Source organism: Phaseolus vulgaris, chromosome 2 (assembly GCF_051622355.1).
Source record: "Phaseolus vulgaris cultivar YP4 chromosome 2, ASM5162235v1, whole genome shotgun sequence".
In the NCBI taxonomy this organism is placed as follows: Eukaryota; Viridiplantae; Streptophyta; class Magnoliopsida; order Fabales; family Fabaceae; genus Phaseolus; species Phaseolus vulgaris.
This window is the reverse complement of record NC_143499.1, coordinates 5150462-5167095: the sequence shown is the minus strand read 5'-3', so window position 1 is coordinate 5167095 and position 16634 is coordinate 5150462. Positions and strand designations below refer to the sequence as shown.

The 16634-nt window shown below is 34.4% G+C and overlaps 3 protein-coding genes across 11 annotated transcripts; 2 read left to right on the top strand and 1 right to left on the bottom strand.

The window, feature by feature from the left end:
- Positions 1–1075: 1075 nt before the first annotated feature.
- On the bottom strand, positions 1076–8637 carry RAD54 (DNA repair/recombination protein). 8 transcript variants are annotated; one of them, XR_016518398.1, is made up of 21 exons: positions 8412–8633; positions 7922–8329; positions 7750–7836; positions 7418–7658; positions 7208–7333; positions 7073–7129; positions 6882–6968; positions 6506–6601; positions 6245–6295; positions 5876–5950; positions 5669–5755; positions 4917–5008; positions 4716–4862; positions 3676–3795; positions 3469–3582; positions 3277–3360; positions 3072–3149; positions 2919–2977; positions 2152–2323; positions 1680–1778; positions 1076–1530 (listed from the first exon to the last, which is right to left on the bottom strand). XR_016518398.1 is itself a non-coding variant. In XM_068611720.2 (21 exons), exons 1-21 carry the CDS (start codon positions 8523–8525, stop codon positions 1216–1218), a joined length of 2700 nt encoding a protein of 899 aa, XP_068467821.1. In that variant the 5' UTR covers positions 8526–8637; the 3' UTR covers positions 1076–1215. The 8 variants fall into 8 exon arrangements, 2 of the variants coding, with proteins under 2 accessions (XP_068467821.1, XP_068467822.1); XR_016518395.1 differs by having other exon boundaries at positions 3440–3582; positions 4716–4848; positions 8412–8631; XR_016518396.1 differs by having other exon boundaries at positions 8407–8628.
- Positions 8638–10141: 1504 nt separating this feature from the next.
- On the top strand, positions 10142–13174 carry LOC137810459 (wax ester synthase/diacylglycerol acyltransferase 11). Of its 2 annotated transcripts, none has more exons than XM_068611719.1 (6): positions 10142–11170; positions 12006–12078; positions 12201–12268; positions 12357–12572; positions 12655–12792; positions 12891–13174. In XM_068611719.1, exons 1-6 carry the CDS (start codon positions 10445–10447, stop codon positions 13038–13040), a joined length of 1371 nt encoding a protein of 456 aa, XP_068467820.1. In that variant the 5' UTR covers positions 10142–10444; the 3' UTR covers positions 13041–13174. The 2 variants fall into 2 exon arrangements, 1 of the variants encoding a protein (XP_068467820.1); XR_016518393.1 differs by having other exon boundaries at positions 10203–11170; positions 12031–12078.
- A 501-nt stretch (positions 13175–13675) lies between these two features.
- On the top strand, positions 13676–16074 carry LOC137810458 (UDP-glucose flavonoid 3-O-glucosyltransferase 7-like). The gene has a single exon (XM_090298149.1). The coding sequence runs from the start codon at positions 14458–14460 to the stop codon at positions 15883–15885; it is 1428 nt and encodes a 475-aa protein (XP_090154275.1). The 5' UTR covers positions 13676–14457; the 3' UTR covers positions 15886–16074.
- Positions 16075–16634: the final 560 nt, after the last annotated feature.

Below are 16634 nucleotides of genomic sequence, written 5' to 3'. Positions count from 1 at the left end.
ACCTCAACTACAACAATCATCTATCACTAAATAAAAAAATATTATTAAAAAAAGAAAATATAAAAAATATGGAAAAACTAAACCAAAATCGATAGATTAACAAAAATCGGTAATCTATACCTATTAATAAAGAATTCTAAAAATAAGATAAATAAAAGTCTATTATACCAATGAAAATATTTTTTATGAATAAAACCTAAGTTATACCAATGAAAATATTCTTTATGAATAAAACCTAAGTTAATAAGTTTATCATTACATGCATTCCTTTCACAAAAAATGTGAAAAATCCTAAACCTAATTTTTCCATCACCTATTACAAAACATCCAATGAACATTAATCATAACATTAAATTTACGTGTTCTATCATTGTATTTTTTTATTTTCTCGTGTCAAAACATATAAATTAAGAAATTTAATTAATATCTTTGTTCATGTTAGTTATTTTTAACTTGTTAATTGTCAATATAAACATTATTGTTATTTCTCTCATTTATGTTTAAAGTATTTGAGATTTATGTGGAAACAAAATGTTATTTATCTAAACGAAATAAATTATCAAATGGACATGTATAAAAGAACCAGTATCAAAAAAATAGTTTTTTTCATATCCAGTCACATATTTTCTATGAGAAACAATTCTAACTAATAAGAGATTAGTCTGAATGAAAAAAATTCTTCCCTGATGTATGAATAAAGAAAAATGATTGTTAACTAAATTATTGGTCTTTCTTTTTAATTACAGTTTTTCGCTCTAAAAAATCAAATTTAATCTAAGTGTTTACAGCTGTTCGTCTATTCGATCCCTGCGTTGAGAAATTCTAACTTAGAGTATAAGATTACACCAGATTTTATAAGTAAAAAATTCTATAATCTTAACAAAAGGAAAACATTTACATAAAATACTTGTGTAACTATTTTCCACAACAAAGGCTTAGTCTATTTTCCCTTTGTTAAGTTTTGTAGTAATTTTTGTAAAAACATTTAATAAGTAGATACATTTGAAAAAATTTAAAGATATGATAGCTAGTCGGTTAAAAGAAAAAAAGTTTGGTGGAATTATTTAAAATAGACAAAATAAAATGAACTCTTCCCACTTTTTTATATATCAAATTAGTTCTGAAAATGACTACAAAAAACAAGTGTTCACTTGATTTATTTATTTGTCTGTAAGCTTCCATGAACAGCAGGAGGGGTGAAAAATAGGAAATATATCACTCAAAATTATGATGATTGATATTAGCAGGATATGATCTTTTGTGTGGTAATAGTTTACTAACAAGAGAGCAGTCGGTAACATTGGACATGTTTCTGGTAATCCCCACAGAATTTACATTGGGAGTGGATGATGATGACATACTAGCAACACCAGAAGCAGACTGCAGCGGTAATCTGTTATGCAAAGAAAAAGGAGTGGCCACTGATTTCAGTAGTCCCTTATTTGGTTCCTTTGGCTGTAACTTGGGACTCATCATAGACTCGATGGGTACCAGTCGTCCGTTAACTTGGTTTGTAAAGACAAAAGTCACCTGAAAATGTAGAGCAGTGAATAATCATAGGCTTACAGGAATAATCATGCAAGTCATGTATAATCATGGGCAGATTTCCTATTTAGGTATTTACATATATTCTAGGGTAAAAAAGGGAACAAAAAATGCATTAAAACGCCAGGACACACCTCATCACCGGCTGAAGCCTGAAGGATGGCATCTGGTACAGAATTTGGTGAAAAATGATGGCCCCAACTTCCTAAATCTTCTTCCAATGGGCTCCCTACCTGAAAAAGGGAAATGTAAGGAGTCAGAACTTATATTGTTTGTTTTTGAATTCCATGAATAGTTGAGGTTCGGCACAGAAGAGTTACTGAACCAATCATAAACTTCTAAATTTGATTTTTATAGCATAATTTAGAAACCATTTGAAACTGTATTTCTTTACTTTCATGTTATTTCCATAAGAAAACCCTATTGATGGCAACTGATTAGAATAAGTGGGGTTTGACTATTTCATTGTCATCTCTAAAATAAAAATTAATCTTCATCCTCATACCCAATTTAAAAAATACGTACCCATCCTACCCAAAAGAAAAGCACGCAACATTTTAAACTATAGAGTATGTAAACTTTATATCCAAAAATACACAAACCAACCTGCTTTTCTGATCTTTTTAAATTCTGTAAGCAGCCAGCAATTTCTGCAAATCCACCTATATCAGATGTTTCTTCGCCAGATTCATTATCTTCTGTTGATTGAGCATCAGTGCTTCCCGGACCATCATGTATTTGACACCGACTGCATTGCATCTTTTCATGGATCTCAGACCTAACAAAACATAATAAATCAGACATTAGACTGATAGTTAAGTAAAGATCACAGATCCATGCTATGATAGACAATACATAAGATGAGGGGTGTCATTTCTTTTTACCCTGTCGCTAACACCATCAATATGAACCATGATTCAATTGCACAATGACAAACTTCTTTTATTATTCTTTTGTGTTTTCAAGATGATTCTATGACCAACCAGAATTATTAATTAATTCGTATGGGAAACAGAAGGATAACACGCTCAAATTGATAATCGCAAAGAAATAGTGCAATATGTTCATATTCAAATGTTTCAGTGGCTGTGCAGAAACTAGTCATTGTTGTTCCTTCCTTGCCTCTATCTTTAGTTCATCACTTTCAAGGATTTAAAAAATCTTGAGGATCCTATTGCAATTAGAATGAATCATTTGAACTTGGTTACTTTCAACGCACGGAGAATCTCGATAATTTCCCCACAAAATTGAGAGAATTATCAATTATCTAGTTTTCTCTTCCCCCTTTCCAATAAATTCCAGATACCAAATGCATATTAATCTTTTGCATATTTGTATCAGTAAACGTAGATCAAAGGGAAAGAGTTCATTACTTGATGTTGTCATGAAAAGTAAACAAATCACGAAGATCCTCTGTTGAAAGAAAGTTACCCTGAAAATAAACAGCATGACAGAAATGAATAAGATTTTAAGAAATGGAATAAGCAGCATCCACTAGAACACATGCGAGAAGCAGCAGTTTAAACCTGTGACTCAAGTCTATCAGTTTGCTCCTGCTGAATGACCTTTTGCAGCCCTTCTTTTGACATCTGACGCTGGTAAACCTACACATTACTTAGCAGAATAGTAAATGGAAATATAAATAGAAATAACTCAATGAAGGAACACAAGCTAAAAGAACAACAAATGTAACATGCATTGTCTTTAATCAATTATCACAACAATATATACCTTTTCTTCTATTGTTCCAGCACTCAAAAATCTATAAATAAAAACTCTCTTCTTCTGTCCATCCCTCCATACTCTTGCTGCAGCCTGTTTATAGGCGAGGAAGAACACAAACAAAAGAAAATGTACAAGAGTGAGAAAGAGAGAGAGAGAGCATGCACATAACGATTGTCACAACTAAACCAAGGGTACTACTTGTTTATCATTTGCTGGATTCCAATCAGGATCAAACAAGACAAGTCGATTTCCACCAATCAAATTGAGTCCACAACCACCAGCCTTGCTGCTTAAGAGAAAAACAAATTCGTCCTGCAACATGTCAATTATTTTTAATATAAGGACAATCACAATTGATGCTTAATGAATTCCAGGTAAAATTTTTTAAAATGGTAAGCATTTTACCTTCAATGGATCATTAAAGCAGTTGACCAACTTCTGCCTTTTACTAATTGATGTGGAGCCATCAAGCCTCAAATGAGGGTACCTTCGTTCCCGACACAATTGAGCAAAAAGATCTAGAGTCTGTTACATGGGAGATAGTTTAGCGTAACAAAATAATAGAATGAGGAATTTGATTTTCAAGAGAAGAAGACATTATATTTAATAAAAAAATCAGTGAGGAATGCATCTCCCCAATGATGTACAAGAACATGTGTCTTTAACATTAGGGAGTGTGCAATTTCAATAAGATGTTTATTCTTTCTCTTTGAAATATCATTTTCTTCAAGATGTTTTTACCATAGGATCTGCACAGACCGATTTTGCAATCTTGCAAGTAGAGAATAATATATATTCATTCACCAGCTCGAGGAGAGGCATGGCTCTATGTGATAAGATTAACTATGGTATGTAATTAAGTAGGATTGCGATTGTAACTACTTCAATTAGGGGATTGATTGTGTATAGTTTTAATTTGTGACTTTTTTTCCCTTATTTCCTTTACTTGGGAGCCTCACTGTCTGTGATTTGTTTCCTTGTCTCTATAATTAAGTAGGATCTATATATTTGTATCAATTTTCTACATTTCAATCTACAGAAATAATTCAGTCTTTACTCTTATCTCTAATTTCAAGGGTGTGATACTTCTGTTTTATTTTATATAAAATCTTCAGGGATAGCTAGAGAAGGGACTCTAGTGTTATTCCACAACGAGGGTATGACTGCCACACAATAGTATAAGATCAGCTCATTCATCTACGTACGATTATTGATAGTAATGAATGAAAACATAAGCCTTCTGAGATTCATTATTTGAAAAAAACAGTACATACAGGATGCTTAATGACCTGACCTCAAAAACTACATAAAATTGACTTTTACAAAAATTAGTCATTTCATACCAGTATGGATCTCAATACATTCTAACTAGTGACTTACATCAGGTATAACAGTTATTAAAAATGAGAACCTCAATATAACTTCACATTTGTTACCATATATACCTGAGTGTAGTTTGAGACAAGAACAATGCGGTCATTTGTTCTCTGACGTAAATGAGCAAGTAATCTTGCCAAGACATGCATTTTCCCAGATAGTTCAACCCATGCTCCATGCCCTCCCGTCCACGAGCCAGACCTACAATGTATACCCTTATAGGATGAGTAGTCAAGTGATTAGCTGAAACTTTAAACTAAAATATCTACCTTCCAGATAACATTTCAGGAGGGAAGAACCGGATACAGTCCTCAAAACCCGAAATTCCTGGGCTCCCACTTCGTATAGTATCATATATAAGCTACAAGACATTTAATTTTGTGAGAATGAAAATATGCATTGAACTTACGTCATTGGACAAGAAGGTAGAAGATGGATTTCCTTCAGAATTTTTAATAGAGGGTCTAGGGTTATGAGGAGGAATTGGATGAAAATAAAAGATTAAAAAGAGACAACTTGCCCATCTAAATGGCATCAAAATTTACTATTATGTAAGAAGAAAAAATTGTCCCAAGAAATAGTTACTGCTGTGATTAGAGTGCCAACAAAAAAGCCCAAAAACAATAAAAGAACATGTCAAACAGATGATCAAATTATACCAACTAAAAATGAAGAACAAAGAACAAAACCAAAGCTAGAAATAAATGAACCGTCTTGTGAATTCAACAATAAGCGTTATTTCATACACGATTAAATGTTTCTATTTCGTGGCATCTTTGGTATGAACAACGCTAACCCTTACAAAGGGCTACAAAACAGTACAAGTTAGTTGGATGTACAAAACAAAAATCTAACTAACTAAACTAACGATTACTGGTTCATTGACACATTTCCTAGAAAGAGTTCAATACACCAAGGTCTACCATTACAAAGTAAGTTTTATCCAAAAGAACATCAAACAGGACCAATTAAACAAGTTCACCCCACCCTCCTCTAGAGAAGAAAAAGATTCAGATCATACCTTTGGATGATTGCACAATTTTTTGAGAGCAGTTATGTAGGTCAAAATCTTTGATTGCTTCAGTTCTTCAGTAATTGCCCTCTTAACCTGTGTTTTGAAGACATGGACTTATTCGTTCAGTTTTGATAATCTTGTTTTTATCCATGTCCAACAGTGTAAAGTACCTTGTGAAAAATATATGTTTGCTCAATCAAAAGTGGACATTACATTTTTGGATTGTATAAAATGTTTGTATAGGTCTGACTGTAGTGGAGTCAACTTGCAGCAAACAACCTCAACTATCTGCACAGCAAGAAATAGGTCGTGGATTAAGATTAAGAGCACAGCTAACCACCCATTACCTACACAGTTACTTTTGAACTGCTTTAAGGTCCCTAGTCAATATAATAATATGCAAGAAATAAAAAATATGTTCAAATATATCAACAATAACAGTGTGACATCTACCTTCTCATAAAATACAGGGGGGGGGGGAGATTGCACACATATATTGTTTTTGTTTAAAGCAAAATAATGTTGATTGAACAGTGCAACAATTCAGTAAGTTTGGCAGAAAGATAAAGAAAAGTACAATACCTTAGGTGGCAAATGATTTGATAACAATGCATTAGTCCTTCTTAATATGAACTGCAAAATTATATAGTCTGGTCAATCTTCAGGAAAATAATACTTCCTTATCAGAAACCAAATAAATTTCTTGCACACGTCATTACCATTCAGCTATCTGCTGTATAATAGATTATTTTAGTTATCAAGCGGGATTACAACTTCACTTGCGATAGGTAAATAATGCAGCTCTCTAAAAGTACAGAGTAAAATCTCAATCACATGCATTACCCGATTAACATTGACACTTAATTCAGCAGACCGTTCAGCACCTATCTTCTTCTCTTCAGCAGTGGCAGAAGGTTCTCTTCCACAAATAATCGGTGCCTTCAAAATTCATGTAAGCCGTATCACAAAAGTAAAAATGAAAATAAAAGAGAAGGGGGGAAACCCTTTGTCCCATTCCAGCATCACATCTGGTGAAAGCATTCAGAAGTTGGTTTATCTTGTTATCTTATCAGCGTCTAATAGAATATTCCTTACATACTATATATTTAACAACTGGATAACTCCTCTTCCCTAATTTTGGTATATTCTGAGTTTTTGACACGACAAGCTAAAATTTTGCAACAATGCGCATCCAAAATATAAGAAGTAATCAATGTACCTCATAGTAACGTCGAAAATGTGCAATACTGCCCAATATTCCAGGATTGGTAAAGTTAACCATTGCAAAGAATTCTTCTAAATCATTCTGCAAGTGACGGAAGTCCATCCAAATTAACAAGAATAAAAAACATACGGAGATTTTGGATTGTAATTAACAAGACAGGTGAATAATCATGCAAAAATCCTCACTTGTAAGGGAGTTCCTGACAATAAAATTCTACGTTTGCACGGGAGGGCTGCCAATGCCTAATCCAGGAAGTTTAGTGAACTCAGAAACATGCCAGTAAAGGAGGGAGAGAAAATAAGCCCTACAAATTACAATACCCGGTTTGTTATTGTTTGATCATTTTTCAATCTGTGAGCCTCGTCACATATGAGAAGGTCACACGAGTCACTAGAGCTAAACTTTGAAGAATGCATTCGGAATGTCTCATATGAAACAATGAGAACCTGCAAATTGGGGAATACTAACTGAGTACATGTGTAGTTCAAGATATTTAAGCAACAGAAGAATGATTAGAAATTTCATTTCACCTGTAAATTTCTTTCGGGACTTGTAAAACTGTCGATCGCAGAGACAACATCCTCTCTTGTACTTTCACATAAAGCAACAAGACGAACTCTTTCACCAACCCACTTTTTTATTTCAGCTTCCCAATTACTGACAAGACTGGTAGGAGTCACTATGATGGATTTTCGAACCAACGGCTTGCCATCAAACCCTTGACTGAGTAGAGTATATAGTAATGTGATGGACTGCAATGTCTTCCCCAGACTGTGCAACAAAGGCAGTCCTATAATGAAAAAAGGCGGGGAGAAAGAAAAGGGTACTATAACAATGAAAAGATTTCAAAGAAAGAAGTTACCCCATATCATCTGCCAAAATGCATCCATGTATATTTGGCGTGGTACACAGCCCCGAGACACAGTCAAACATGAACTGAACCCCTTCTCTGCATCAAGAGAGAAAAAAGTGATTTTGTTGATTTAATACTGAATTGAGCTAAAGTGTGAGCAATGGGGTGCAATGATGATAACCTCTGATGTGGACGAAGGTAACGAACAAGCAAAGGGTCAACTGTAATGGTGGTAAAATCAGTATTAGAAGGGTCATGCTGGGAGTCTTGAGGGTGCCAGAGTACTAAAGGGTCGATCCCCGGGGGCAAAGATGGTGTGAGCTCCTCAGAAACAGGAACATCAACATGGGACTCAGTTACTGGTGAATTGAGTTGGAAATCAGGGAACGCAGGTCTGGGAATAGGAGAGGAAGAACCCCATGGAACAAACCTTTTGCGAGCGGAAAGCCTACGAGTGAGGTCTTGATTGTAAGTGGAAGCATGAGATTTGGAGGATGGAGGTTTAAAGGGTTTTCTACAAACAGCCGCCCCTTGCGATACTGACAGAAGCCGCGGTAGCAGCGATTGTCTCTTCACGACGAGGTTGCCCCTGCGCCGCAATTCAGTTCAATTCATCAATTCAATTCAATGCTGATGGAATAACAATTGATGTAATAGCTTGCTTACCTCACCAGTGCATCCACGTTCTGCGATTTCCGTTCTTCGATATTGTCCTCGTCCGAATCAGAAGAACAAGAATCAGACGAACACCACAGCATTTCATCTTCCTCTTCCTCCATTCCCATTTCACGCCTCCCCGCCAAACCTATTCATTCAAATTTATACCTTTTATTTTCTCCCAAAATTCATTTCTTTCACCCTTGTTTATTTTATGCCAAAAACTACTTTATCCTTTTTTTTCCACTGCTAGGTTTGCTACCTGATTTAAGAAAGTCTTATGACTAAAGTCGAATTAAAAAGATTAAGATAAAATCATTTAGTAAGTTAAAAATGAAAAAAAAATCTATTAGACCAAATTACTCAACTTTTACACTGTTTTAATTCATTGGAAGTTTATTTATTTAAATTTGATTTTAATTTTAGTCCATATTTTATAACTTGTCGTAATACTTCCAGTTTGTTTATACAAATTTAAAAGTTAAAAAATCCAAATTTCCATATGAATCCATATAACCCTTAAACACGTGGAGATGAAAGTCTGATGTGCGGATAAAGTTCTATAATGCAGACTCCAACTAACGCACGATTTCTATGGTTTTCTTTAGTAGATAATTTTTTTATTTTACGAAAATGTAGAGAAGAAAAGAGGTACACAAAATAAAAATATTAAGAAAGAAAATGGAAAATATTAATTTTAGAATTCTTAACCATAAACGTCTACTACTAAATTGGCATCAAATAAGTGAAAGTGATCCCTTTTATACCATTTATTTTAGTATTTTAAAACTAATGATTTTTATTTTAGAAAATGAGAGAATGTTTTATCTTAATAAAAACAGTGGAGTAATTTTTTATTAAGCATTTTTTTATCAAGATTAAAATGTGTCTAATACGATTTTTTTTAAAATTAAACTTATTAAAATTATTTAATTTATAATAAAAGAAAGTAAAATCAGGATAAAAAAATTCTCTTAAGATCAAACTTACGTATTTAAATATATATTAAATAAATAATAAATACATAAACATAAAAGTATTGAAATTAATGAATAATTAAAAACATAAACTTAACATTAAAAAAATAAAATAATTAACCTTTATCACACAAAAAAGATAAAAAAAATAAATTTTAAATTACATTATACTAATAATTCTTAATATTATGTAGATTTATAAAAATATGAATTTAAATTTAAAATTCAATCCACTATTTGGATTTAAATTTAAAATTTAAAATTAATTTTTTTAAAAAAATATGAATTTAAATTTAAAATTAATTTTTAAAAAAAATATGAATTTAAATTTAAAATTTGATCTAAATATTTAATTTCATACTAACTATAATAATTAGTTATTTTTTGTCTTAAATTAATTGTTAATGAATGATTTTATTGTTGTGTGTTATTTATACTTATATATATTAAATAAAATTGAATATAAGTTATTTAAATAGATTTTTGCAATTTAAGTATGGTAAATAATAATTTTTTTGGATAAATATTAACCACGGAAAAACTTAACAAATTGTTTGTACAAATACTATAATAACTAAAAATATAGAATCATTTTAAAAAGATGGCTGCTGAAGAAGCCCCAATAAGAGCGGTGACATAAGTAGAGGGACAGCGACAGCGACCACCTCCTATTAAACTGTGCCGCTTTGATACGTAACTATTTATCACCATTTATTTATTTATTTATCATTAACATTAATACATGCGAAAATGTTTATTTTATTGTTAATTTTAAAAAAAGTTTTAACATTTTATATTTTATGTATTTTTATTAAAAAAAAATTTTATTACAAATATTAAGATATCATAACTCTTTTACAAAATATAAAACATAGAACTAGAAATGTTGAAAAGAAAGTGCTTCTAGATTTGGTGAGGAGAAGCACATATTTGTGTTTTGAAACACTCGAGGGATGATAATTAGTTAGAAAAATGGAATGAAGATAAGTGAATGGTGGGAGATGACAGAAGAAGTAAAATAAAAAGAGAAGAGAGAGAGAGAGAGAGAAAGAGAGAGGGTGGGAACGAGAATGGGTGAGAATGGGGACGAAGCTCTAACGCCGGCGGGGAGGCTGTTTCTGCAGGAAGAAACGAAGCAAGTAATCCACTGCGTGGTAGGGTTGAAGAACCCCATCGACGTGGAGTCAGTGAAATCGGAGGTGCGGAAGTCAACTATGCTCCAACACCCGCGCTTCACCAGCCTCCTCGTCAGAGACCAAAGAGGAGAGGAGCACTGGCGGCCCACCCAAGTGGAGATCGATCGTCACTTGCGCGTAATCGAGGAGGCGCTGGGGGAGGAAGGGGATGAACGGGCCATCAACGGCTACCTTGCCGAACTATCCATAGACTGCGATGGGCTTAGCATGGATAAGCCTCTCTGGGAAATCCATCTGCTCATGGCCCACAAGTGCCTTATTTTCCGAATCCATCACGCCCTCGGCGATGGCATTTCCTTGATGTCTCTGTTCCTCGCCAGTTGCAGGAAACTCAACGATCCCCAAGCTCTCCCTACCATCGCTTCTTCTGCATCTACCCCTTCAAATGCCTCTAACCCTCCCTTCAATTTCTGGAATCTCCTCCTCACCCTCTTCTTTTCTTTCCTCTTTATCCTCGACTTCATCCTCAGGTGTTTATGGGTTCGTGACCCCAAATCCTCCATAACCGGCGGCGCCGGCGTTCAGCTCTGGCCCCGCAAAATTGCTACTGCCTCTTTCTCCCTCCAAGACATGAAGACCGTCAAGACTGCTGTTAATGCGGTAAGTCTCTCCCTCTCTCTTTTCTTCTTTTATTTTTGTTACTATATACTAAATCAAATTATCCTTCTTTCTTCACTCTCATCATTTTAGGCATCCAAAATTCACAACTCCTACTTTTCTATAATTCATATATTTCTTCCCCAAAACAATTTTAAAACATTATATAATTTACTTCAAATTCATCAATTTTGTTAAAATTTGATAAATTTTATATTATTGACCAATCTCACAATTTGACTGACTAATATCATAATATATAGTGATTAGCTTAACTATTAAGTTGACCATTTTTATGGTGAAAAAAGTTGTTGGAAAGGTATTTCATGTTTAATGATCCCACCTTCCACTAGCACCTTTTCTTGACAAAAATTAAATATTGAAAAAACTCTAGTAAATTAGAAAGTCAGTTTTATCTTTTCAAATTTTGGAAGTTTTCTTTTTGGTTGGAGGGGACATATGTAGTTTCTTTCGTATTCTCACACTATCCTGAGTAATGTCTTTTATAAAAAAGATGCGGTGAAAATGAACTTATAAATATGTTTTTCGTGTATATTGGAGTCTTATATTTTATATTTAATAGTTCACTTTTTTTTTGGTTTTATATAAAAAATTATTTCTTTAATCCTTTTTAGTCAAATGCAATAAGCTAGGTGATTCATTTAATTTAACCTTCGCTGATACGTTATGGATTGTGAATAGGATTTATTAGAAGCAACAATCGTAATAAACTACTACTGCAAATTGTTAAATAACCACTACAAGATTAAACCACTCTCACATACATGAAAAAAAAAGCTTTTCGTTCTTGTGATTGTTAATTTTTGCTATTGTGCAGACCATAAATGACGTTCTGTTTGCAGTTATATCATGTGGGGTATCTAGATACTTGGACTTCCGAGCACCTAACGGTAAAATTCTGTTGTATTTTCTAATGAACAAAGCTTCTCTTCCTACTTATGTACAAAAGGCGTGCGTGCACTCAAACACAGATGATGATAACATAATTGATTGGATAATATTTTTGTGTAAGGGCTGCGGGACGGTGTTCGGTTAACAGGGTTAGCTATGGTTAATTTAAGAAAGCAGCCAGGATTGCAGGTCTACTCTTGCCTTGCCCAAATTTACTTTCCTTGTTTTCTATCTGCAACTTCACGGATAAAAATGAACTATTGTTGTTATTGATCAGGAATTATCCAATTTGATGAAAAACAATTCAGGAGCGAGGTGGGGTAACAAATTTGGTATGATTCTGCTGCCAATATATTACCACAGAAGCAACTTTTCAGATCCTTTAGAATATTTAAAGAGAGCTAAGGCAACGATTGACAGAAAGAAACGAACTCTGGAAGCCAGTTTCTCATACAAAATTGGAGATTTTGTTATGTCCACCCTTGGTCCAAAGGTGCACTTCCTTTTTCCTTGTTTTTAGACTATTTAGGTAGTAAAGTAGAAAATTCCAATACTGTTTTATCTCTGAACTGCAGTTTGCTGGGCTTCTAAATTACCGGATACTCTGCCACACCACGTTTACAATCTCAAACGTGGTAGGTCCACAAGAGGAGATTATGATTGGAGGCAATCCTATAACGTTCTTAAGGGCAAATAATTCTGCCTTGCCACATGTATGGTCCCTAATCTCTGTTTTATTTCAAACTCAGGAGCATAGTTGTAGGTGAATATAATTTTGTTCATTGTTGGTGGCTGGTGTTTGGTAATGCAGGCTCTGGTCTTGAATATGGTGAGCTATGCTGGAAGGGCAGACATGCAAGTGCAGGTGGCCAAAGATATCATTCCCGATCCTGAGTTTCTTGCCAAGTGCTTTGAAGATGCATTGCTTGAAATGAAGGAGCAGGTTACGGCCAAAATCTGATATGTGGAGAAATTTGATTTTGTTAAATGTCATAACATTACTGCATTTGAATATTGAGATGCATACGATCACAGGCAAGTAATTTACATTATCACAACATTTACTTAAATCTTATATAGGACTTATCTGTGATCGATCCGGCTCTCTCTTAAGTTCCACACCGGTGGCTTATGGCTTATGAATATTTGGGTTAAAATCTGTTTACATTTGGTTATATAAAAATTACTTAAACTACGTCCTTAATAATATTTTATAAAATATAAATTTAATCAATCCATTGGATTACACCACGAAAATGAATCTGTACTAGTTTTGATTGATGCAATAGAAAAAAGATTAAATTAATTAAATAATATAATAAATTACAAAATATTCTTGATTTTATTTAAACAAAAACGAATACTAATTAAAATTTTAAAAAAGTAATTAACTTATAAATTAAAAATAATGTTCACATTTCTTTTGTTATCAAAATACATAAATTTAAGGAATAATTAAATTTTAATATAATTTTATATCTCTACGTATATTTAATTTATTTAAAAGAACTAATATAAAATTAAGTAGAGTAATTAAAAATTTGAAGATAACCATTATTTACTTTATGGGCACACATGTAAGTAAAAGGGAGTGTCTTCTCCCCTCATCTTTTGAAGATTTATTTCTTAACATTTGCATCATCATGTACAGGGGACAAATTAGTAAATTGCAACTCAAACTCTATTTCTCCCGTTTTTTCTTCACGCAAGAGAGGTTCTTCCTCAACTTTTCCACTTAAACCCTTACATCTAAAAGTGAATACTTTTACGGCCTGCATTTCTTGGTCCACATTAGATATATGGATCCAAAGAACCCTTATATATATATATATATATATATATATTTATATATGATATATTAGCGGGACCTTACCTTACAAGCAATAAGTTAAAAGGAAATGTGGAAAAGAGAAGTGGCAATATGATATGGTAGAGTCCCTATCATCTCAGCATTTAGCGCTGATTAATACAAGATTACGAAAAGACTTTCTGTTCAAGCGCTTGTTATTCAACCAACCTTTTTGGAAGGAAATGACGAGGAAACATTGGTCCAAATACAAGTTTGAATATATTAGTGGGAAAGGGCATGGTATGACGCAAGGGATTACGAAGTATGCTAACACCCTGACGAAAGGGAGTACGTATTCTGCATTGTATTTTATCTAGTCTTTGGACCCACCCCTTTTGACAGCGACTGATATCGACCATTGAAAGCAGTTCACGGATTAAGGATCAAGTGCCGCTGTTCATTATTTTATGATTTGACCAATTTATCTGTTATTGGTGAAAGAAGAAAGAGTGTCCTTGAGACGGAGTAGGTACATATATATTGTGAAGGTAGAAGGATTTGGTTGAGTGAGTGAGTGAGTGAGGGGAAAATGGATGAGAAAGAGAAGCTAAACGTAATGTTGTTTCCGTTTCTGGGTCAAGGACACTTGATTCCAATGGGTGATATGGCAAGAGCATTGAGTGTTAGAGGGGTGAGAACAACCATAGTCACCACTCCACTCAACGTACCTACTATTCGTGGAACCATTGGTAAAAACTCCGAGATAGAAATCCTGAGCATGAAATTCCCGTATGTAGAGGCTGGCATACCTGAGGGATGCGAAAATACAGAGTCAGTCCCTTCCCCAGACTTCATACCCATTTTCCTAAAGGCAACAGCGATGCTACAACCCCAACTCGAACACCTCCTTCTTCAACACCCTACACATTGCCTTATTGCCAGTGCTTTCTACCCCTGGGCATCTCACTCTGCCGCTAAATTCAACATCCCAAGGCTTGTCTTTTATGGCATCGGTGTCTTCGCCATGTGCGCTTCAGAATGTCTGCGACTCTACCAGCCTCACAAGGATCTTTCTTCTGACTCTGACACTTTTGTCATTCCTCATCTTCCAGGAAACATCCAAATGACAAGGATGATGTTGCCCGATTACGCTAAAACTGATAAGTACACAGAAATGTTGCAGGCAATCAGGGAATCAGAGGCCGCAAGCTTGGGGGTTATTGTGAACAGCTTTTACGAACTGGAGCAGGTGTACGCTGATTATTACGAAAAGCTGCAGGGAAGGAGGGCGTGGTACATAGGTCCGCTTTCTCTGTGCAACCAACTGCAAGAGAAAGGCAAGCGAGGGAAGGAAGCTTCGGTTGACGAAGGGGAGATTTTGAAGTGGCTGGACTCGAAGAAAGGCAACACAGTGGTGTACGTTTGTTTTGGAAGCATAGCCAACTTCAGTGAAGGTCAGCTGAGAGAAATAGCGAGGGGACTTGAGGATTGGGGACAAGAATTCATCTGGGTTGTGAGGAGAAGTCACAAGGAATGGCTTCCAGAGGGTTTTGAGAGAAGAACAGAAGGAAGAGGAGTGATTATCTGGGGATGGGCACCTCAAGTTCTGATTCTGGAACATCAAGCGGTGGGAGCCTTTGTGACACACTGCGGATGGAATTCAACGCTGGAAGCAGTTTCTGCTGGGGTGCCCATGGTGACTTGGCCCGTTTCTGCTGAACAGTTCTACAATGAGAAGTTAGTGACGGAGTTACTTGGAATTGGGGTCCCTGTTGGTGTTAAAAAATGGGCTAGAATTGTGGGGGACAGCGTAGGCAGTGAGAAGCTTGAGAAGGCACTGAATCGTATAATGGCAGGGGAAGAAGCAGAGGCTATCAGAAACAGAGCACACAAACTGTCGCAAACGGCAAGAACTGCTGTCGAATGCAACGGATCTTCTTCCTCTTACCTCACTGATCTCATACAACAGCTTCACTCAATTGCAGGCCTTCAAAATTCCCCAAAATCATGTCAATGACTCTGGTATCTCATCATTTCCATCAAGCATAAAGACAAACGACGAAATTAGATGTTTAGATTTGAGGGCTTTTTGTTGAGAAATAAGAAGCTGCATGTTAGACTTCAAATTTAACCATGTTTTTGGTTCATCATGCACGACAAAACACCTACTTTTTTTTATCTCTATACTTACCTATTTCCTTCTTTACTTCATTCCTTCAACTAAACTTCATTCACTTACTTCTTCCATATAAATTTTGTGTTTATAGTTGCGGTTCAACTAGAAAGGTGGAGTAATTTTCGTTAAAACTTAAACTAGAATTTTGTTATAACATAATTAATTATATATTTACGTTATGTAAACATATAATAAATTATGTTATATAACACACGTACACACGCGCGCGCATATATATATATATATATATATATATATATATATATATATATATATTGAAGTGTCTAAAGTTTTTGAAATTCTATGTAAAAGTTTCAACGGAATTTGGGATAAAATCCAAACGTGAAAAATTTCAGGTAAAACGAATGAATATTCCGTGAGAAAAAAAAATCAATCAGTATGACACAAAATAGCGATCCTTCCTTTCGACCTTCACAATGATGAATAAAATATATATTGCAAATCCTGTGGAATGAATTTGAAGCTGAAACATTAGCCACAACCTAGTAGAAAAAATAAGGAATGTTTAGTAAACGTTTCAAATCAAAACATTCAAGGGATAAGGCGTAATAAGTCTTAGACCGAGAGCA